This window comes from Leopardus geoffroyi, chromosome B4, assembly GCF_018350155.1.
Source record: "Leopardus geoffroyi isolate Oge1 chromosome B4, O.geoffroyi_Oge1_pat1.0, whole genome shotgun sequence".
In the NCBI taxonomy this organism is placed as follows: Eukaryota; Metazoa; Chordata; class Mammalia; order Carnivora; family Felidae; genus Leopardus; species Leopardus geoffroyi.
Window position 1 is genome coordinate 128068317 of NC_059341.1, and position 23946 is coordinate 128092262.

General features: G+C 47.8%; 1 protein-coding gene across 2 annotated transcripts in view; it reads right to left on the reverse strand.

The window, feature by feature from the left end:
- SYN3 (synapsin III) overlaps nucleotides 1-23946 on the reverse strand; it is a 465355-nt gene that overhangs the window by 74424 nt on the left and 366985 nt on the right. For both annotated transcript variants that reach the window (XM_045463689.1, XM_045463690.1), the window contains exon 7: nucleotides 1933-1995. In XM_045463689.1, the coding sequence (XP_045319645.1) occupies nucleotides 1933-1995 (63 nt within the window). The remainder of the gene's footprint in view (nucleotides 1-1932; nucleotides 1996-23946) is intronic.

Genomic DNA, 23946 nt, shown 5'->3' on the forward strand with positions numbered 1-23946 from the left:
GAGACTGTGAGGGGTAGTTGGAGATACAGGGGCATGGGTCAGAGGCCACTGGAGAAGGAGTTTTGGGACAGAAGGGGTGGCCAGCAGCTTTAAGTGATACAGGGAGGTCAGCTCCTATATGGACAGAACAGTGCCTGCTGACTCAGCAGCAGAGGGTCACTGAGCACTATGGTGAGGGCAGTCTCAGTGGAGTGGAGGGGCTCTAGCCAGTGGCAGGGGTGCAGGAGGGATCGGGGGGAGGGCAGGTGTCTAAAGAGGGAGTCACTCATCTATCCACTTGCCCAAAAAGCTGAGGGGCCACTGGGCACCAGGGCCATTTTGGGCCCTGGGAGATGGCAGTGGACACATAGGCAATATCCCTGCGCTCGTGGTGTGTATTTTCAGGAAGATGTAGTATTTTATTTTATTTAAAAATATGTAAAAAATTGTTTTTTACATTTCATTAATTTTTGAGAGACAGAGAGAGAGAGAGAGACAGAGCACAAGTAGGGGAGGGGGAGAGAGAGAGGGAGACACAGAATCCGAAGCAGGCTCCGGGCTCCGAGCTGTCAGCACAGAGCCCGACGCGGGCCCGAACCCACGAACTGTGAGATCATGACCTGAGCCGATGTCAGTTGCTTAACCGACTGAGCCACCCAGGCGCCCTGGAAGATGTAGTATTTTAGGAGGAGGACTCATTTTAAGGATGGTTGTTAGGATCATTGCCATTTGACAGAGAAGGGCCAAGAGAGGTCAGATGGCAACTGGTACAAGTTCACACCAATGTCAGAGCCGTGGGTCAGGCCCTGACCCATCTGGCCCTTCGCACTCTTTGCTGCCTGAAGGAGGTGGACTTTAGGTGGGAACAGATGGCACAGAAGACATGATAGGGTGGAAAAGAATAAAGGTACCAGGTGCAGGATTATTGATGGCTGGGCCGGGCCCACCCAGATCAAGATTTGTATTTATTTGAGCCAGAGGCTTGAGAGGTGGCCTGTGGTAGCCCCCACACTTCCCCACATTCCCACCCCTCTTATTTAGGAGAACATCTCCCTTTCCCGTGGGAACCCTGATCCACACAGTTCAAGTGGGGCTGCAAACATCTCCGCATGCACTTGTTAGGCTCAGGAACCCAGGCAAAGCTGACCGGTGTCCCTCCATGGGATTTATACAGAGACGCTGGAAAGAGACAAGGTCCTTTTTCCTCTGGGACAGTGAGCTTGGGGACCAGGGTAGGCCACCCACAGCCACCTTCACTACCTGAAGTAAATACTAGGCAGAGATAAACAGGGTCAAGAAATACAGGAGACTGAGCTCTAATGGTATCCTTTGGGCTCCTGGATCCAGCTCTGCCTGAACCTATCAAGAACTATCCCAGACTTCCTGGTGGCTTGAACCAATTAATTATCCTTTGCCTCTTGATTTTGAGTTTCTATACTTGCAGCTGAAAGAATCTGACCAATACAGTTTGTCATGCTATGTCAGCTGTGACTGTGTCCAATATATGATTTGCTGTTGCAGAAGCTAAGTGATTACAGGGGTTTCCTCCACGGAGCCATACATATTCGCCTCCTTCTAGGTACTAGCCCTGTAAGTGGCAGGGAGATGACTAAGACATGAGCTTAGAGAGTAGCTGTGGAGATGATGACGGAACAAAGGCATCATCGTCTATAATATGCTTCACATCCATTTCCCCAAATGCACCATCACAGGAAACAAGCTGGCAAATCCAGGTAGGGTTCAGCAGGTACAGGCCGAGCTGGAGAGAGGCTCCAAGCTCAGAGGAAGGTGGGGTGGGGAGGAGGGGGTGCATCCTGCATCCTGGGCTCCTCTAACACTGTTCTGGGTGGCTGAGCTAAGGTGGGGCTGGAGGGGGACAGAGGAAGAGGGGAACAAGTAGTCTGGGGAGGCTGTGTGAATATTAGTGTGAGTATTAAGAGCTGCTTCTCATACCTTTCCCATTCCGGCGTGGGCGTGTCCCAGCTTGACCACCACAGGGAAGTGTGGGGCTGTGAGCTGTAAGAGACCAGAGGAAATCGCTCATTAGTATCCCAAAGCATTGCCACCAAGACTCTGGGCACCACCTGTTCTAGAGAAGGATTCAGTCATCTGCTATTACCAGGAATCCCCACAAGAATGCTCTGACAGATGGTCATTCTGCTGCTGCTCAAACACCCTACATGCCAGCGAACTGGGCTTCCAAAGGAAGCTCTGAGTATTTAAAGCCAGCCTGCCTGGGGCACCCACCATTCTGGAGAGACGGTAGGAAGCTTTCAGATCCTGGCTTTACCACTTGTGCAACCACAGACAAGCTCTGCAAGGATCTGTGGCTCAGTTTCCTCATCTGTAAAATGGGGATGATGAGTATCCATCCCATAGGGTTACTGTGAGAATCAAACAAGGTATTACATGGAAATCTTTACATTGTAAGTACTCAGCGAATGAAAGCTTCATTACTCCATCACGGTTCTGCCTTACGTTATCCTTGAAAAAAACCTTCAAGTATCTGGAAACTCATTCCCTCCCCCAGTCCCTATCCAGGCCACCCTAGGGGGTGTCTTAATAATAGTGGTCATGCCCACATGGGCACACACATTTACTGGTCGCACAGTGCTGGGCGCTGTTCTGAGTGACTGTCCTGTATCATCTCCTTTAGAGCCACATTACTTGTCTAGTTGGCTCCCTATAGAATCCTCAGTTCCAAGAACACTGCCTGACCCAGGGAAGGTGCCCAGTCTTCTCAGCAAGACCTATTAGAGGCATACATGCTTCTCCTTATGACACAGAGGAGGAGAGGGCACTCCAAACATTAGGTGCTTACCTATCCATACCCGTGGTCACTCTACTGGGAAGTGAGGGCACTAGGTTCAAACCCAGGCTAGGCATCTCCTCCTTCATTCTGTTCCTATGTTGCTTGATATGTGTTTGTTTGGTGTCGGGAAGTCTGTTTGGAGGTATTTGAGGGCAAAGGTCATCCCTTTTAGTTATTTAGTAATAATATCACTCCCCCTACTTGGATCAACCCAGCCAGGGGTGATCATGTTACTCTCTGTGCTGTCTGTTCTGGTGCTGGTCATTCTGTCCTGGCTTGTCTCCTGACAGTGCTGTCCATCCTGACCCTCTGGGTGCCTTGAGAGGAGGAACCTGGCTCTTCTCTCTTGGTGCCCAGAGTCTAGTCTGACCTGGAGGTGAGGCTGCAGGTGCCATGGAAGGGTCCGCTGTGGGTCCCAGAGCCATTCGATGGGCTTCGTCTTATTTTACCCGCGCAGGGGCTCCATCAGGCAAGCAGGGGAGGTATGTTTTTAAATCACCATTTCACAGGTAGGACACTGAGACTCAAGGCAGGTGCTGGGAAAGGGTGAAATTAGGACCTGAACTTGGGCCTGTCAGACCTCTAAGCCTGATGTGAACTATTTCCCCTAAGATCTGGCTCAGGGCTTCCTGCAGTAGATGTTGAATAAAAAAATTTCCCTCTTAATTTTGGCTACCATTGGTCATATCTTGGTGCCTAGAAAGAACAAATGCATGTTTTTTTTTTTTTTTAAAGAGCAATATTTGATTTTGAGTCCAAAAGCAATATGTACTCACTATAAAAAGTTTGGAAAATATAATAAAGTGTTATGTTGTTACTACACAGAAGATAATAAAAATCACCCTCAGACGTGTATTATCTGCTGATCTTTTTTATAAATCCATATTTTTTTTCATTTGCTCTACATTGTGAGTATAGTGAATACCCAATTTTGCTTCCTGTTCCTTCCACTTACTATTCTGTGATAACCATCTTCCCCGTGGTGATTACTTGATAGTTTAATAGTTACTATAAAATATTTCACAGATGAAAAAAGACTTAGGGAGCAATACCATGGACACCCCCTCACTTAAGAAATAAACCACTGCCCACACAGATGAAGCCCCTGATATGCCTTCTTATCACACTCCCTCCCTACTGCCCAGAGGTTATAATCATTATACAAATTCTATGTTTATCACTGCCTTGCATTTACTCACATTTTAATTACTACATATGATTCTCAAACAACACACACTCCACAATTTTAAACTTTATGTGTAAGTGGCATCAAAAGAATCTATTCTTGACAACTCTTTTCGCACGTTATGTTTGTGAGATTCACGTGTGCCCATCTATCTAGTGTGGATTCATTTTTATTGCTACTTTATGGACACGTTACCATTTGTTCACTTCCTGCTGATGAACGTTTAGGCGATTTCTATTTTTCCAATGATAAATAATAATAGTATAAACATTTGTTTTTTAATGTTTATTTATTTTTGAGAGAGAGAGAGAGAAAGCAGAGACAGAGGAAGAGAGAGAGAGAATCCCAAGCAGGCTCCGTGCTGTCAGCACAGAGCCCGATGCGGGCCTTGAACCCATGCACTGTGAGATTATGACCTGAGCCGAAACCAAGAGTCAGAAGCTTAACCGACTGAATCACCTATGTGCCCCTCGACTAGTACAAACATTCTTGAACTCGATCCCCTCTGCACCTGCAGGGGAGTCTCTCTGGGGCAGGGGTAACAGGACTGGAATTGCTGGGGCCGGGCAATGCTCCTCTCGTTTTTGCCAAATATTGCCAAATTTGGTCGCCAAAGTGGCTGTACTGACTATGCTCTCACAGGCAGGGAAAGAGCTCCCAACACTTGAGGTTGGAAAGACCTGCATTTTACCAACCCGAGGGATGTGAAGTAAAATGAATCGATGCATTTTCACCAAGTGGCTTTTGTTCCCCAGTAGAGCTGTCACACCCAGCCATCCACTCACAGACCCTGGAGACCTCCAGCAGTCCAAGAACTGCCCAGGTCACTACTGGGGCTTCATCTCCACGTCATTGTAAGGTGGAGTGGGAGGTGAGGGGGAACGGGTGTGCTCTGTCTCCCCCTCCTCCTCTCCCGGCCTGATTATCTCCCCACACACTGACGGGTACTGGAAAGAATGTGGATGTTGCAGTTAAACTTACTCTCTCATCTGGGGCTAGATATTTAACCTCTTCAGAACTTAGCTCTCTGATCTGCAAAGTGGGAATGATGATGCCTAACTCATGTGGCTGTGTGGGGGGAAGAAGAAATGAAATGAGGGATGTAAAACTGCTTAGCACCAAGGGGAGGTTCGAACTCAAAGTGTAGAGTAGGACTGAGCAGAGGAAGGAGCTAACACCTGCTCTGTGGGGTAAGGAGATGAAGGAAGGCTTGATGGAAGAGTAAGGAGAGCTAGAGGCTGCTGCTTGGTAGTATGTGATAGTATGGCAGAGGGGGAAATGAAATCCAACAAAGGAAAATCGGGGGGCTATGCCAGAGGGAATAATCAGAGGTAATTAAAGGCCGTGGCACTTTTAATCTGGAAGAACCTAGCAATCATCTTGTATACCCCCACGTGGCCATGTGGTGGTAGGTAGAATTTCTAGGAATTCTCCCCGAGGTGTCCCCCTCTAACCTCTGGAGGCTGATGAGATCATCATATGAAGTCTTACAACGATTGTTTTACATCATATGGCACACATGACCCTAAAGGATAGAGATTATCTGGGAGGACCTAATCAGATCACATGAGCCCTTAAGAGCAGAGAACCATCGCAGGCCGGTGGAAGAAGAGGGAGGCAGACAGACTCAAAGCATGAGAAAGTCTCAGCACACTATTCCTGCTTTGAGATGGAGGTGGTCACTTGAGAAGGAATGTGGGCAGCCTGCCGGAGCTGAAGGTGGCCCCTGGCTGATAGGCAGCCAGGAAGTGGGGACCAGAGGCACACTGTGGCAAAGAACTGGATTCTGCCCTAACAGGAATGAGCTCGGAAGGGAATCTTGAGCTCCTGGAGAAAATGCAGGATGCTGGCACTTTGATTTTGGCTTTATGAGACCCTAAGCAGAGAACCTTGACATGCCATCCCGGACTTCTGATCTACGGATCTGTGAGGTAATAAAAAGGTGTTCTTTTCAGGTGCTTGATTTGTTAGCGTGGCAATAGGAAACTAACACATGTGTGTGTCCTCCCAGAAACCGAAGCCCAAAGAGTAAAAAGTGATTGTTTTCGTGCCATACAACAGAACGAGAAGTCAAGGCCATGAGTTTTGGCTCTCAGTCAAGCACCCTCTCTATCAAGGCACCTTCTCTGGGGACCACGTGCATATCTAGAGTGCAATAAATTCTTTCTCTTAATTATAACGACCAATAAAATAATATCAAATCAAATCAATTCATGAATTGAGTGAAGACAAAGTGGCTGACACTGTGTGTTATGCTGTGCAGGACACGAGATTGAGACAAGATCTCTTGTTTTAGAGGGTGGGCTGTGCAATGAAAGAGCAGAACAGGGTGGCATGGTGGGCAAGTCTGGAGTGGGTGGAGTCATGAGCAAGTCTCCGTAAGAAAGGAAGGCTCTCTGGGTGCCTGGATGGTTCAGTGGGCTAAGCATTGGACTCTTACCTCCAGCTCAGGTCATGATTTCCCTGTTTGTGGGTTTGAGGCCCCTGCACTGACAGCATGGAGCCTGCTTGGGATTCTGTCTCTCTGTGTCTCTGCCCCTCCCCTGCTCACACTCTCTCTCAAAATAAATTAAAATTAAAATTAAAAATAAATAAAGTGATGCTTTAAAAAGTTGAAATAATAGCCTTCAAATGACCATAGAAATTCAAGATGAGGATGGTCCACAACCTCATCATCTAACCAAATCAATGTTTGTATTGGTCCATATTCCTTTATAAAGCTCATTTAGAATTCCAATTAAAAAATGGGATATTCTTGAATTTAAATAAATTAAAAAAACAAAAAATGGGATATTCTGCAATCATCTTAGAGATAGAATTGTGCATCTGTCTTCTCTAAGTTTTTTCCTACTTTGCCATAATCTTTTTTATTTTTCTCATATCCCTCCCCCACTCCCCAGCCCAGGTAACTGATCTCACCTGCCTGGTGTATCTAATGTGTTCTCCTGCCCGCTGCTTATCATGCTCAGGTTTGTAAACACATATGGACATACATGGTTGAGGCTGATGTTTGTTTTTTCAAAAATGGCTCTCCTCGCTGAATATCGCGCCATGCACACTCCCTCTCCCAGGATGGCAGGTACACCCCTAACCCAATGGTTTGAAGCTTCACAATATTCTACAGGACACAGTGCCACAATCAGCCGCTTTCCTGTTAGTAGACATTTGTGTAACATTCTCTCTCCGTGTGTCTGTTTCTGTCTCTGTCTCTGTGCTATTGCAGGCAAGACCACCAAATATCTTTGTACAGGTGTCCTTACAAACCAGTGTCTTCATTCCTAGAGGCCAGGCCAAGAACTTTTCATGGGGGACAATCAGCAGAATATGGAGACATTCTGATAGGTTTCTCCAGTGGTTTCCAAGAGCTCAGGAAATGAAGGTGGTGCCATGGTATTGCACCCTGGGTGAGACTGCCCACCATATAATCTCCCAGGCTAATGACGACCGCATGTATGGAGTGTCTTGTAACAACAAAGGATGGTGCTGGGCACTTTATGTATGGCAGCATCTTTCCTTCCCCACGAGACAGAGAAGAGATGAGAGGGAAGCCATCTGTCCAGGGTCAGACAGGTAAGGACTGGTGGGGCTTCTCCACCGCCTCCCATGTTCCCTCCCCTTTCCATCTTTCCCTTCCCAAGCTGTTCGAATGGGCTTCAGAGGCCATTCCCATTTCCACTCATCTGCAACATGCCAGCCCCTCCCCTGAACACAGACAGGTCACAGAGGACAAAAAACATCTTGTCGGCTATTTTCTCTCTTCCCTTCCCAACAATAGCTTTATTTAGTCCCCTTGGGGATGGGAGGCCGCACCAGCCTCTCACAGGCTCCTTGTCCCGCTCACATGCCCCGGGTGCTCCAGAGTTCAGCACTGTCCAATGGCGTGAGAGGCCCGACATCCTGTTAGAAGGGGCAGATCAATTTTTGAAACCACAGATCCCCACCCTGATAAGGGCCCTATTCAAAAGTCTCCCAAGAAGCCAGAATAAGTGGGGGTGGCCTAGGGCTCATGCTGGCCGTTCTCTTGGGGGGTTGGAGTCAGGGCAGAGTGAGTCCAGATCAGCGCTGTATCAACCTCACTTTCAAGCCACGGGGTTGGAGAGCTGGGGCCTGAGTGGTCTGGTTCAGCTTCCCCCTGAAGGAGGAAATCCCCTCTATATTCATGATGCTCTGGAGATTTCAATGCGTTCAGTGTCTGTTCCTGGTTAAGAGTGGAGACAACAAGTCCTGAAGAGTCTGGGGGAGGAAATCAAGGGCTAAAGAAGTCTGGGAAGATTTCAGTGAGGAGATGGACCTCCATCCCACGCCTGCAAGGCTCTGCCTGATCTAGCTCTTGCTTACTTCTTCTGTTTCATCTTGTGTTTCTCCCTCCTCTCCACCTCAACCCCTGCCTACCAGTTATGTACCACCCCACAGGCCTTTCAGTTCTTTACTGAATGGGCCACACTCCCTCCAACCACAGGGCCTTTACACATGCTGATCTCCGTCTCTAAAAGATTCTACCTAATGATCAATAAAATAATATTAATTCTAATCAATTCAGTGGGCACTAATTGAGTGAGAACTATGAGGCTGGCACTGTGTTTTGTGCTGTGAAGGACACACATAAGATTAAGACAAGGCCAATCCCTTCTCATACTTGGGGTCTCAATTGAAATTCTCTGTCCCCAGAGTGTTCCCCTGGACACTGGTCTAGAGTAGGTGCTTCCTGTTGTCTTTTCTATCACACCCTAAACTTTCCCTTCATAGTGCTAGGCAGCAACTGTGATTATATGTTTATTTCCTTTGTGTCCCTCTCTCTGCTCCCCTGTGGGTGCTCTGACGAAACAAGGTGCTTAGCTTGTTTTGTTTACCACCGTATCTCCAGGCTCCACACAAGGACTGGCATATAGTAGTAGGTGCTGGGTATGCAGTATATTGTCGGATGGGTGTTAGACAAAGCCTCCCACGACAGGGAGAGATGTCATGTGCAGAAGGGCTGAGTCAGAAAGATTTTGGGCATAAGTTGCTGATGAAGTTGGTTTGAGCAGAGCCTTGTTGGGAAAGCAGTGGGAAAGAGGGTGGAAATATGGGGAGTGGCAAGGTTGGGGGTCCTTACACCAGAGGGAGGAGGTTGGGATGCATTCTGAGGGCACTGGGCAGCCATTGAGGGTTTGTGTGCAGATGGTAGACATATACACATTTAGGAAGACTCTTCTGGAGGCTATGGTAACAGCAGCTCCCACTTTTGCAGCACTTAGAATGTAGCCAGCATGGTGCTAAGTACTTTACATATATCACCTCATTTAAGTATCTTGACGCTTCTTTGAGATAGCTCCTATTTTTAGCCCCAATTTTTTTCAACGTTTTATTTATTTTTGGGACAGAGAGAGACAGAGCATGAACGGGGGAGGGGCAGAGAGAGAGGGAGACACAGAATCGGAAACAGGCTCCAGGCTCTGAGCCATCAGCCCAGAGCCCGACGCGGGGCTCGAACTCACGGACCGCAAGATCGTGACCTGGCTGAAGTCGGACGCTTAACCGACTGCGCCACCCAGGCGCCCCTTAGCCCCATTTTACATACCAGGAAATGAGGGCCAACAGAAGTGAAGTTTCTTGACTAGGATTACTCAACAAGAAAGCAGGGGAGCTAGGATTTGGTCAGAACCCATCACCCTGCTTCCACATGGTGCTGCTTCTGGATAATCATTCTATGCACCATCGAGCCCTTGCTTCCCATGTGCCCAGAACTGTGTCCGCTCATTTGATTTGACCGGGTGGGTGGGCAGGGGCCAGCAGCCTGCTACTGCAGTAAGCAAGCAGTACAGAGCATGCAGGGATAGCATGAGCTTTGGCACCAGAGGACCCTAGAGTTCATATCTAGCTCCAGCACCTACGGTCGTGAGACTTTGGGCAAGTCGCTGACCACTCTGTGACTCAGTCTGCTCATTCGCCAAACCAGAAGATCCTCGACGAACTGACATTATAACAGATGTCAGTCATTAAACAGTCGCTGCCAGTGAAGAGGCTTACACTGAGTTAGGAGATGTCCAAGCGGAACATAGGACAGCAAACCACACAAGCTCCTATTCCCTTCACAACTGGGACCTTGGGGGGTCCTTGGGCAGGGGGATGTCAAAGGCTGATCGATAGGACTCAGTCAGTCCTCGGATACAGGAAGGGGAGAAAACAGGGGAGGGAAGCCTGATGCCCAGGTTGTGAGTAGGGGGCATGATGAAGACTTTGACAGAAATGGGGTTTGTCTTGGGCATTAAAAAAAAAAAAAAGATTCATTCAAGTGAGAGAGTAGCAATATCCCAACAGCTGCTTGATAATCTTAACCTTGGTATGTAGTATCTGATGGAATCTCCTCGGAGTTTAAGCACTGCACACAAAGACACTCCTGTCTGGAGAGAGGAGAATGGATAAGATGACCTTTGACAGTCCTTTCCAATTTTATAATGTTGTGACAAACCCATAAATTACCACCCAGATGACTGAAACAAGTGGGGACAACAGCTTACAGGGCTCTGAGGATTCTGGTCCCTGTCTTCTTCCCCATCCTCATCTCACCCATGTTCCCCTATCAGCCTCTCTGTCCCAGCCTTGCTGGATTTCTTTCTGACCCTGATACTAGCTTTGCTCCTTCCAGCCACAGGGTCTTTGCACATGCTGTTCTCATCGCCTGGAACACTGTCGCTGCTCCTCCGAGCCATGCTTCAGATCTCATCTCTAATGTCACTTACCCAAAAAGTTGGCTCCCACCTCCCTGCTTCAGTCATGGCCTGCTCACATCTTTCTCTTTCTTAGCACTTCTGCCATTTTTAACTTATCTGTGTAATTGTTGGACAAATGTGTAACTCCTTCACTGGACTGTAAGCTCCGTAAGGAGCTGTGGGTCTGTGTCTGTTGTTGCTTATCATTGAACCCTCAGGCCTCTCCTGAATTATAAACCTGCTTCCTGAACCCAGCCCCGGGATGGTCTCACAGGCATCTCCAACTCAACATTTCCAAGCAACCTCATAAACTTCCCCTCCAAAATACTCTCTTCTAACCTCAGTCAGTGGCCCCACCACCCACCCAGGTGCCCCGCCTGCCTTCTTCATTCTCACAACTGCCCTAGACCCAGGTCTGGCACACAGGAGGGGCCCTGGAAATGTTTGCTGAGTGAGGTCTGTGGTTTCACCGCCCTTGCTTAACGCTCTCTGCCCTTGGAATCCCACCTCTGAACCCTCTGCATCATGTCCTCCTACAGTTAGCGTGTCTTGGAAAAATACTGGTGGCATATTTAGAAGAATTTAACTAAACCTGCCCTACCAAAATACAAACATTCCTTTCTCTTACATTTCCTGTTTCCCTGAGAAACGGAATCGTCAAAAATAAACAAAGCGATAGGATGGCAATATTTGTCCGCAGATAGGCTTTTCTTGTTCTTGCCCCTGTGATGTTTATGGCACAGAACAGTCTCCGGCCGCCAGCCTGTCTCCCGTGAGGATTCTCCTGGGCGCTGCTCACCGCTCAGACAGTGTCCCCAGGGAGACTCTGGGATGGTCTGAATGTCTAAGACCACTCTGAATCCCGTGGACACATGCTGCCACAGCAGTTCCAACCCCCTGGCCTCTCTGTGTAATTTTCTTCCATTCGAGGCTGTTCCAGGTTCCATTTCTAGGTGGGACCGTTACAAGTCTGACGATCCTGAATATTGTTCCTCTTCTTGGTCACTTCAGAAAATAGCTAAATATCATATTTGCACAGCTCTAGTACCTGCATTTCTTTGTTTCAGTTTATGCTCACAATGCAATGTCTTAAGATTAAAGACAAACCTAAAGTTTTGGCTAAAGGTACACTGCTGGTACCCAGAATAAGTACCGCTTACTTGGGGCTATAAGCAAAGGGAGATACTCTTTTCTTCGGTTCAGGGAAGCGTAAGGAAGAAGAGCGAACTCAGGCTTTCAAGCCAGACAGACTAGGGTTTAAATACTGTTGGTGTCACTTCCTACAGGTGCACCCTCGAGCAAGTTTCCTAGCCCCTCGGGTCTTGGCTGCTTTGTCTGTAAATGGGAAGAGGCACACCAGCAATTAAATAATTGTGAAGATTTGAGTTTGTATGTCAGATACATGCTACCTATAGCTGGATCCCAGCCAGAAATTCTCCAGGGATCATTTGAACTAGCATTCATTTAAAATCAATTGAAGAAAACAATCCCTAATTACCACTGGATGCAATTATGAAGTTTTTTTTAAATTTTTCATTTCTGTACTATTTATTGTAAAAAGTTGCCTTGAAATTACAAATTATCATGAAATTGGTTAATGGGTCACTCTGATATTCCTTATATAAAGAATGCTCTATATACTTATTTTCTTGTGCGGAAATAAATTCAACCTCTCATGATTGCATGTTGCCTGTTTTTTATCCTATAAATCTTACATAGTTTTCTGTTTAATACAGTGAGATCTGCGGGCACATGGGCGGCTCAGTCGGTTAAGCATCTGACTTCGGCTCAGGTCATGGTCTCATGGTTCGTGGGTTTGAGCCCCGTGTCAGGCTCTGGACTGACAGTTCAGAGCCTGGAGCCTGTTTTAGATTCTGTGTCTCCCTCTCTCTCTGCCCCTCTGCCCCTCCCCTGGTTGTGCTCTGTCTCTCAAAAACAAACAAACAAACAAACAAACAAACAAACAAACAAACAAACAGTGAGATCTGACCCATCATAGCTGCAGTGATAGTGCCTGGCTTTTTTTTTTTTTTTTTTTTTTCTTAATAACAGCTTTATTGAGGTACAATTTACAGACCATAAAATTCACATTTCATAGTATACAATTCAGTGTAGGATATTCACAGAGCTGTGCAATCATTATCACTATTATCTAATTCCAGAACATTCTTGTCACTCAAAAAGAAACCCCATGCCCATTAGCAGTCACTCCCCAGGCATCCTTCCCTTTAGTCCCTGGCAGCCAATGCTTTGTGTCTATAGATTTGCATGATCTGGAAATGTCATATGAATGGAATCATTCAGTATGTGACCTTTTGTGACTGGCTTCTTTCACTTAGCATCATAGTTTTCAGGTTCATCCATCAGGTGTCAGTGCCTGATTTTTATTTATTTATTTTTATTTTTTGAGAGAGAGAGGGGGAGAGAGAGAGAGAGAGAGAGAGAGAGAGAGAGAGAGAGAGAAAGAGCAGGGGAGGGGCAGAGATTGAGGGAGAGAGAATCCGAAGCAGGCTTCACGCTCAGCGCCGAGCCCCATGTGGGACTCGATCTCATGACCATGAGATCATGACCTGAACGGAAATTGAGAGTCAGATGCTTAACCGACTGAGCCACCCAGGCGCCCCCATACATCTTGGAATGGCCTGGATGTGTATTTCCAGGGACTGCAAACCACTAGGGCAAATGAATGTCTTAGCAAGTTTCAATGAACAAGGATAATACTTTGGATCAGAACGAATTATCCAGCTGGGCATCTCATGAATTTATAATTATTTGCAAGGGAAGAGGATTTTTTACTGGCAAAGCAACACCAACTTGCAGGCATCTGCCTCCTGGGTGGATCAAACCTTGTCTGCTTCACCCCCACTCTTTCTTCAGCCCTTGCAAGCACAGGGCCTGAGCCAGATCATTGGAGACAGCAAGACCTCAGCTTGTAGAACATTTTTACTGACTTTGTTGTCCCACAAACAAGTTGATAAAGACAAGGGCTGAGATAGAGGAATGTTTGGGAGTCAAAGAAAAAAGTTTCAAGAAATGCCGGTATTGGGTATCCTTGAGCAGAATAAGAGAGATTAACCCTGGTTCTCCTTCCCCTTTACCGACCATTATCACTTCCCTTCTGAAAATGACCTTCTTTTTCCAAATGCTCATGACTAACTTTGAAGCCATTCAGAGAGGAAGCCTTGACGTGTGGATTTTATAATCCTATTAACAAAGCTAAAACTGTGATTGCCCTTATATGTTTATTTTCATGTTTATTTGTTGAGCTCCATGAGGGCAAGGCCAGTATTCATTTTGTTCACTGTTGGCCCAGCACACAGCAGGTATCCAGCATCTGTTGATAGAATTCACTGCACGAATGTAGAAACAGAGTGCTGAGAGCTGTGTCAATGATAGGTGCTATCAGTATGACCCACGATCATCGTTATCATCATGTACTGATTGAGCCACTTGTAGAGGTGCCCTCTCCCCTGTACTGAACCTCCGTCATTCCGTGCCTAGTATTCTCTGGGTATCTCTGTCCTTGTACAGACCCCACCAGGGCACCCTCCTTTTCACCCTCCTTCTCTACCCTGCTTCCTTCCATCTGTGGAGGAGGCTGCATCAGTACAGTTGCCTGGGCTGACAACTGGGCTCTACCATCACCGAGCTGTGTCCTTGGGCAAGCTTTCCTGTGCCTCAATTGGGCACTTTCCTGTGCCTCAATTTCTGCATTGGTATATACAGCTAAAAAGATTATGTTCCACATAGATTGCCTCAGAGTTTAAAGTGAGTTAATATATGTAAAGCACTTAGCTGTGAATGTGGGGAGGGGCCAGAACCATGCTGGCTGTCGGTGTTATTATTAACCTCTTGCTGTTCTCCAAGAGCCATTGTGTCTTCCTCTCTCACTGCTCCAGGCTTTCCAAGGTGACACCTGCCAAGAGGAATCTAGGTTTCCATGGTAAAGGCTGGCAAGGGTTTCATGAGTTACCCACAATGCCCAAACTCTGCAGTCCATGGATGTATGTTGGCAATGGGGAAGGATGTCCTGAGGTGATGACTCAGCCTGAATACAGAGATGGACAAGTGTCATTCTAGCCCTTTCCTGGCCTAGAGTCAGGAGCTCTGCCCTTGAGGGTCACCCCAGCCACCAAGATGCCCACTCTTCTTCATTACGCTTTACCACATCTCCTGCCTGATCTGACAGGAACCTTGTCCTACCCAAGGGGGTCAGACGTGGGAAGGGACCAATTCAGCACAACAGAGCTACTTCACTGTATGAGGAAATAGGTCAAAGAGGCAGAGACCCTGCGCAGAGTCACGTCTCCAGCTAACACCCTTCAGCCCCCACTTTGCTCTGACCTCCGTGGTTATTAATGGGGTGCAAAAGGTGGAGGCAATTGCCTCTGCTTTACAAATAAGGAAGCTGAGGTTTAGAGAGAGGGTGGTTACCCAAGGCTACAAAACCAAGCCTTGAACTCTGGGCTGAGGCCTCTAGCCAATTCAGAGGTATTTCTGCCCCAGCCCCTGTCTTCTCCACTTAAAAAAAAAAAAAGTTTCTTCTATGGAACACATGCCGTGCCTGCCGCAGGGAAGCAGCTCCTTGCCTCCAAGGAGCCTTTCATTCTGCAAGTTTCAGACAAATGTTGAAAAAAAAATACTGTTCCACGAGGAAGAATGGTGGGAAGCTTTAAAACTGCGTCTGCATTTTATTGAGGGTTGCCAGAGACAGATACTCCGTGCTGATGTGCATTTCCCACTGGAGCCAAACAAAAACCTTTAAGACGTGCAGCCAGACAGGGAAGGGGGTGAGACAACAGAGTCCGTCACAGCCACAGCGATCGCAGGGCCACGATTCCATCCAGCTCTGCCTGCTCCAGAGGAAGTGAGAACAGCCACCAGGTGGAAATGCTGCTCTGTGTGAGGAGTGTTGGAAGGGGACTCACTCGGATAAAGGAATGATCTTGGTCTCAAACACTGGCCTTTAGGCAGTTTTAAACCCAGATAATGTCACCCCAGTGTTCAGAGAAGATATAAGGTGGACTTTCCACGTCCATTTGCCTGCAGGAGTGGAGATCTGGGGAGGGGAGGGCCCTTCTGGGGCTTGTTCTCACCCTTCCTTTCACACCTCTCAGGGGTGCCGGGAGAAGGGGTGGGTGCCCAGGCGGGACTGGGACAGCATCTCAACGATTTTCGGGAGAGTGCAATAGGGCCTGGAAGTCTCCATAAGTCCCTCTGTTGAAGGTGTACAAGAGGATGCAGCTGAAGACAAAGCTGTGAGAGCCATCCAGGGTCACGACTGGCCTGCAAGATGGCAATTCCTGGGACCTGAGGTTTCCAGGGAATGCTGGATGATGAGAGTCCTGGGCGAGCGGCAGAAGGAGAGAGCACTGGTTTGCACCCAGCTGGGAGGCGGAGGGGACCCTGCGGGAAGGGGCAGGGTTCCCAGGACTTGTTCTTCTGCGTGGAGAGACAGAACGTGAAGGGTGAGCAGGAGCTCAGGGCGGCACTGCAGGGAGCTGTTTCGAAGCCCTTCACTGCAGGGCCCGTAGGTCAGGATGAGCGGGGAAATTTCCACCCTCTCTCCCGGAGGGGACCACCATCAGGACCTGAGCCAAAGGGCAAAACATGTCTCTGGATGTAGGGCCCCCTTTAAGGACGTAGTCAAGCTGGCCACCCGTGATAGAGGCCAACAATTATTCAGTGTCTATACGAGACAGGCTCCACGGCAGCTGAATAGACACATCTCATTTAATCCTTATGAGAGCCCTGTCATGGTGCGACTATTATCTCTGATTTCCAATGAGAAAACCAAGACTGCTGTAAACATCTGGTTGAGGCCAGAGTTCATGATTTGGACCACACTGTCTTTCCCATCAGTTCCAGGTACACAGAGAGCACCTAGGCCCTAGCGGGGAGGGGGTGGGGGGCTCACATGGATCTATAAACAAGTGATTTCAATCCAACAGTGTAAACATTCAAGAAAATTATGAGGAAAATTCTGTAGAAGCAAGGAAGAGTGAGTGTCATCTGTGAGGGAGAGGGATTTTTGGAAGAAGTCGGACAATGGGCCATTTGCACTGGGCTTCGCCGGTCAAGCAGAAGTTTTCCAGGTGGAGGAAATGACTTTGTAGGCAGAAGTGTCCACAAGGAAAAAGGCATAAGAGGGCTGGCCAGGGCTCCACATTTAAGATGGACCTCAAATTTGGGATCTCTAATGCTTTCTCCAAATGAGGATATACACAGTCATTGTTGTGTGTGTGTGTATCTGTGTGTGTGTATGCACATGTGTTAAAAACAATGGTTTTTAATTTTTTATTTAAAAAAATTTCTTTAATGTTTTATTTTTGAGAGAGAGAGCGAGAGAGAGAGAGACAGCATAAAGTGGGGGAGGGGCAAAAGAGAGAGGGAGACACAGAATCTGAAGCAGGCTCCAGGCTCTGGCTGTCAGCATGGAGCCCCATACGGGGCTCAAACCCATGAACCGTGAGATCATGACTTGAGCTGAAATTGAACACTTAACTGACTGAGCCACTCAGGCACCCCAAAACAATGTTTTTTTTAATGTATACATTAAAACTACACCACAAATTTGGTTACCCTGTTCTGGAATTAAAAGAAAAAACCTGGGGCGCCTGGGTGGCGCAGTCGGTTAAGCGTCCGACTTCAGTCAGGTCACGATCTCGCGGTCTGTGAGTTCGAGCCCCGCGTCGGGCTCTGGGCTGATGGCTCAGAGCCTGGAGCCTGTTTCCGATTCTGTGTCTCCCTCTCTCTCTGCCCCTCCCCCGTTCATGCTCTGTCTCTCTCTGTCCCAAAAATAAATAAACGTTGGAAAAAAAAAAAAAGACATAAAAGTATACATATTTGGGGCGCCTGGGTGGCGCAGTCGGTTGGGCGTCCGACTTCAGCCAGGTCACGATCTCGCGGTCCTTGAGTTCGAGCCCCGCGTCAGGCTCTGGGCTGATGGCTCGGAGCCTGGAGCCTGTTTCCGATTCTGTGTCTCCCTCTCTCTCTGCCCCTCCCCCGTTCATGCTCTGTCTCTCTCTGTCCCAAAAATAAATAAATAAACGTTGAAAAAAAATTAAAAAAATAAATAAATAAAAGAAAAAACCTGGTGTCTCAAAAAAAAAAAAAAAAAGGACTATCTTTGTCTTTCAGAAATACACACTGAAGTATTTTCAGATAAAAGGACACCATATCTTGGCTTTGCTTTAAAATAATCCAATGTGGGAGTCAAGGGCATTGAGGAAGACACTTACTGGGATGAGCATTGGGTGATATATGTAAGCTATGAATCATGGGAATCTACCCCCAAAACCAAGAGCACATTGTATACACCATTATGTTAGCTAACTTGACAATAAATTAAAAAATAAAATAAAATAAAATAAAATAAAATAATCCAACATGGGATGGGGATGTAGAGGTGACAAGATTGGGTGTGTACTAAAGTAGGGTGATGGGTACATGGATGTTCATCATATTTCTCTACTTTGTGTATGCTTGAACATTTCCATAATAAAACCAACATATTTCAGAGAGGCCCCTCTCCCTTACTCTGAGTGGTCTTGGGGACTCCTTGGATGTCCTTTGTCGTGAGAGAGGATGAATGAAGGGGAAGGGCTGAGAAGTAGATTTGGAGCCAAATTGTTTAAAGCCTCATAAACTGTTCTGAGAGGTTTGGACTTAATCCTGCAAATGACAGGGAGCCCAGGAAGACATTTGTAACAGGAGACTGACGCCATTAGATTTGCATTTGGGAAAGCTGGTGTCTGGAAGATGGAGAGGTATGAGTGTGTGTTTGGGGAGAAGAGATGGTGGCAGGTGGAGGCCCTAGCCCGAGGCCTATACACAGCAGGTCAGCTTCCCCTTCACACTGTCCCCAGGCCATGCCACCAGGAAGGACCCAAGCTAAGTCAGTGGCCACGGGACAGAAAGGAGAGATGGATGTGAGCAAGACCTCTTTTAACTTTGTTTCCCCAGCATCGGGCTCTCTTGTGGCTCTTTGTCACAACAAGTAATTACTTATTGCAATCGGCCAATAAGAATTACTTACTGTCTCCCTGGCTAGACTAGGTACAGCCAGACCAAGCCATCTTCCTCCTTATTCCAGAGCTGGAACGATGCCTGGCAATCACCAACTGCTGAGTGAATGGACGACTGTACAGCACAGGCCTGTCTCTGATCACTAAATCTCTGAGGAATGAACGAATAAATCCAGCACAGCACCTGACATATGGTAACCCCTCAGTAAATGTCTGTGGGTTGGTCTGAACTGATGTGAAATTGCAGGACACCGGTGCCCAAGGTGGGTGAGGACAGTTCAGATCTCTCCTTAGGAGAAAGCAATTTCCTCCCAGCACAAGAGCTTCCAAAAAGGCCGTGGTTTCTAAGCTGAAAGGGGATGGGAAAAAACAAGCCGGGCACAGGGTTTGCCCATTAATATGTCAGCCCTTGAAACTTATGTCTCCATCTCTCTCTTGGCTCCTTGATGGGTTGCTTCCTCCATTTCAGATGGATGGTGTTTTTCCCCCTTCTAAAAAAAGCTTCTTGATGCTTTTAAATTAGGCAAATGAGCAAGGGCAATGTTCATTTTTTCCTCCTTTCATTTAGAAAATGCGTGGCGTGCCAAAGGGCCATTGGACGGAATGTTCACAGGCCACATAATAGAACAACAGAGGCTGCCAAGCTCCTAAATCACTAACCAGACAGGACAATCTCAGCTCTTGGGACTTAGAGATCCCAGGGCCAGCACCATGAGTCCCCAACAAGTGAAAAGATGGCCCACAGCCCGAGGTCTCAGCCGGGAAGAACACCCACCCCTACCTCGAGGAACTGGAAATTCAAAGTGGGCCACACCTCCTTGAGCTCACCTCTCTGACAGCTTACAGATGGAGGAAAGTGGGTCCTCTTCTGCAAAGCGTCAGGGAGATGGTCCAATGCCGATACCTCCTTTCTGAACTTCAGTTTACCCATTGGTAAAATGGATCTAAGTGAAGGAATGCAAAAGAGTAAAGAGGATCTAAATGCAGGTGTCTACCTATCTCTTTGTGGCTTGCCTCTCTCTGGAATCTGTGATGTGTTGAGCTTTGATGCTCAAGGTGTGGGTCTGGCACCAGAGGCCTCGGAATCATCTGGGCCCTTGGGAGAAATGCTGAACCCCAGCCTCATCCCAGACCTACCGCTCAGAATCTGCATTTTAACAAGATGCTCAGGTGATTTCTCTACATGTTAAGGTTTGGCTCAGGTGATTTGTCTACATGTTAAGGTTTGAGGAACACTGGTTTCTCTGACCATGTGATCTCGGCTAAGTCACTTTACCTCTTGACTTTATTCATTTATAAAATAAAAGGTATTAATCTAAATGGCTTCTAGATCTGAAGTCCTATAAAGTCCAAGTCCTGCTAACAAATACCAGTCTTTGACCCCCAAAAGTTCCATCCCTGTTCTAAAATACCAGATTTTGAACTGGCCAGGTAACCAGTGAGCATGTGGTTAGGGGAGATTACGGGGCCAGGCTGTGTTGGGGTGATATGGAGATGTACGCATGACCATGCCTCCCAGACAGCCCCCTCTGAACTACTGTGTCACATTATCAACCCTTAAATCTCAGATTCAGGTTTAGAAAAGACAGGCTCCAGCAGCATCAGACACAGTCCCAACTCGATGGCAGGTCGATTGCATTGATGTTCCCAATTAATGGCTTCCCTGCATCCACATCCTTTACAATGTGACTTTACAGGTCCTTCCAGCAAGAGATGGACTCTTTTTCCAAACCCCTTGCATCTGGGATGGCCTTGTGACTTTCTCTAGCCAAGACAGGGCCACAAAATGACGCTGGGTCCTGAGCCATGTGTGCTCGGGCTCAGCATGCGAGAAGTGGGAGGCTTTCCCTTGGGGCGCCCCTGGTGTTCAAGGACAGGTGCTGTCCCTTCAGGATAGTGAGGTGGGCAGCTCTGTCTTGAGGGCCAGGTAAGGCTGGGTTCTGGCTACCTTTGTCTTTTTCTGCCTCCTTCTTAGGGCAGGAAGGAACCAAAAACTCATTCATACAAAGGTGAAAATGCCTTTCTCCATTTTTAACCCTTGCCAGGAATTTGAAAAGGGGATCAGTGACTTAGCTAAAGGCCTGGAGCTCTAACAGAAAAACAATATCTCAGCCCAAGTGCCGCAGGACAGCTGGATTTTGTGGTTGCTGTTCACACACAGCTGTGTGAGTGGTGGTCTGTGGGGGGCTGCGAGGGGCAAGAATGGGGACTCAGTCCAGCCCACGTTCCATTTGCTAAGCCATGTATGCACACGGGGGTGGGGACTGCTTTTCAGCTTGAAGGAATGCAACCTTTTCCAAGTCACCCCCCCACCCCCACCCTGCATAGGGAGTGCCTCTTTCCTAATTCACTCATAGTCTCCACATATGTTAATCTCTACTCCAGAGAGAAGGATATAGGGGCTACAGGGGTGGTCAAGAGAAGCTTGCAACATCTCCTGGGAACCAACTCTGGGTTGAGCACTTTCACTTTTATTTCCTCATTTATTCTGTCCTGTAACTCTACAAGGTTGGTATTACTATGGCCATTTTGCAGATGGGAAGACTGAGGCTCGGGAAGATTAAGAAGCACACCTAAGTTTACCCAGCTAATGGGTAGGGGAGCAGGCATCTTGACTCAAATCTGTGTGACCATCCTGATGCCCAGGTGAGACCTGCCAGGTTTGAGAGTGGTGACGGATAGGGATGAGTCCTGGACTCAGATTCAACTTTACCTGCGTGACCTTGACACCTCATTGCCTTCCCTGCAGAAAGGATGGAGTGAGCTCTGTAAGTACAAGAAGGGGTGTTCTGAACCTCCACAAAAGGCCCTGTTTACTTATCATCTCACAGCTGGGCTGGATTAGTCCAGCTTCGGAAATAGCTTTCAGAAATCAGTGGGCTGGAAAAGTCCAATTTGTCCTGGAGAATGTGCTGAGGCCCCACCCATTCTCGTCAGTGTCCCCTGCCCTGTATCCCCATGACTGACCTCTCTATTTTGTGGCCCATCTCCATCTCCTTCTCAGGGCCTCAATCAAAAAAAAAATCTCAGCATTTTTCCCTCCCCCATCCCCATCTCTGTCAAACTCTTGAAAGTCCACATCGGAAGAAGCAGAGAGGAGGAAATTCCTTTTAGGCTGAGCTGCCTGGATTTCCTTTTGCTTCCTGCCTCATTTCTTTGAGGCCTACTTTTATTGATTTGAGGCCTGGGTGTTGAGGAAGTAGAGGTTGTTTTGGGGGCCACTAGTGAAGCCCAAGCTTCTTCGTTCCTGAGGGGCAGCTCAGAGGGAGACTCGAGGTGACCCGGGAGAAGGGCAGCTGGAATGTGTTTTCCCACAGCCACACTTGGGTTAACATTCCAGGAAGTCAGAGCCAGGAGGGACTTACAGCTCAGCAAGTCCAAAAGGCTCTGACCCTGGGCTCCTTCACCAGCTGCAAGGGGGCTGTGGACCTCCAGAAACTAGGTGCAAAAATGTCCCTCTCTAAGTGTGAGAACTGCATTTTTTCAAGGAAAGGCTCCATGGGCTTCTTCTGTTTCTAAAAGGCAGCTGAGACACTGCCCCTCTTTAAGTTAAGTACATTGAACACTTCTGCTTTATCTGTATTTCTTGTAGAAGGGGAAACTGAGGCCCAAAAAGAGGAAATGTCATGTTCAAGGTCATTGAAGTGATTGAGCTCAGATTACAGGCCAGAAGAAGTATAATTTGGGACTGGTGGTAGGGGAGACTTGTTCTTCCTGAACTTACTTGCCCAAAGTGGGACCTTTTCCACAGTGTTTAACCACAGAGGGTCGACCAGATAGCTATAGAGTGAGCTTAAAGACTCTAGCAGAAGTGCAAAGACAAGATTTATGATCCAGGGGTAAAGGGAGTCAAAGGTTGTCAAAGAATAAATACTTTAAAATATATAACACATACCTGCACTGATCAATGGCAAAACCCCTCCTTCTCAACCTGCCCGCATAAGCCTAGCTGGTGAACCTGGATATGCCCCCGGATGCCTGGAATCCAGAAATGCTACTTCCCAATTCATTGCTGTTTCCTCCTCGCCCTTCATTCAGCCACTACGAATTGATTTCTCAACCCCATACCAGATGCCAGGATATGGTAGTGAACAAGGTCTCTGCCTTCATGGAACTTGTTCAAGTTGAGAAAACCAGTGACATCTTTGTAATAATAAGAGGGGACTCCAGCCCAGGGTACGGTGGCACAGCTCTGTGGAAAGAGGCTCTTCCTTGAGCTTTGAGGTGCCCCCTCCCTCCCCAAGAGAGGGTTCTGACGGGAAGAGATGACACTAATGGTCATTTGTTTAAGATTCAACATCCTCCATCTCAAAAGGGTCCCCGAGGTTTTCCTGACTCCAAGGACACTGCAGATTCCCAGCTCATAATAAATGATGCTCATGAGCATGCCAGCCCTTTCTTTCTATGAGGCAATCCTTGGAGGCCTCTGCCAAGATAAACTGTTTGGCCTTCTGCCTTGAAAGTTGATCCTCTTCCGAGTCTGATTATTGCTTTTCTGAAACACAGGGACAATGACATCATTGCTCCCTCCCTGGCTTGGGGATTTGATGGTCAGCATGAAGTCAGGGTTTGGAATGGTGCCTGCTCTTTGCCAATGCCCAGGGAGGCCTGGGGTGGGGGCCCTGGAGTGAAGCAAGCTTGTGAGGGAGGAGTGGACTCCGTGAGGTCCCCAGAGGCTGGGAGGAGGATTCACTTTCCAATCTGTTGCCGGCATCTGGGTCTGCCTTGCTGTGCAGTGGAAGGGCAGCATTCTGATGAGGGCTGAGTATGTATCAGTAGATACGCACCTGTCTGGCTACACCAGTTGTTAAAATATTGGGAAACTTTCATTCCTGTTGGTAATCATTTGCTGGGGTGTCTCCCTGCCACCCTGATGCCTTGGCTTCTCCCCTGGGCCAACTCCTCACAATTCCTGCCACCGAGCCCCTCCAGGCCCTGGCCAACAGCCCTCTGATGGCTGATGCCAGTGCCACACTACAGATAAAGTATGGCTACTACTCCTTGCAAAGGGAGGTGAGGACTTTGGCTGGTTTGTTGGTGGCCAGACACCTGTAGGCACACATGACCACGTGAGTTTGGGGCAGGGCCTGGGCACCACTAACAGGAATTCCCTCTTACCACCGTGGGGCCCGGTCCTCGTGAAATCAAGGGGGAACACTTCCTCTGCCTGAGGCTGGGAGGCACCTTAGAGATGTTCTAGTCCAGTCCGTTCTATGTGCAGAAGTCATCTATCTGCAGCTTAGAAGGGGG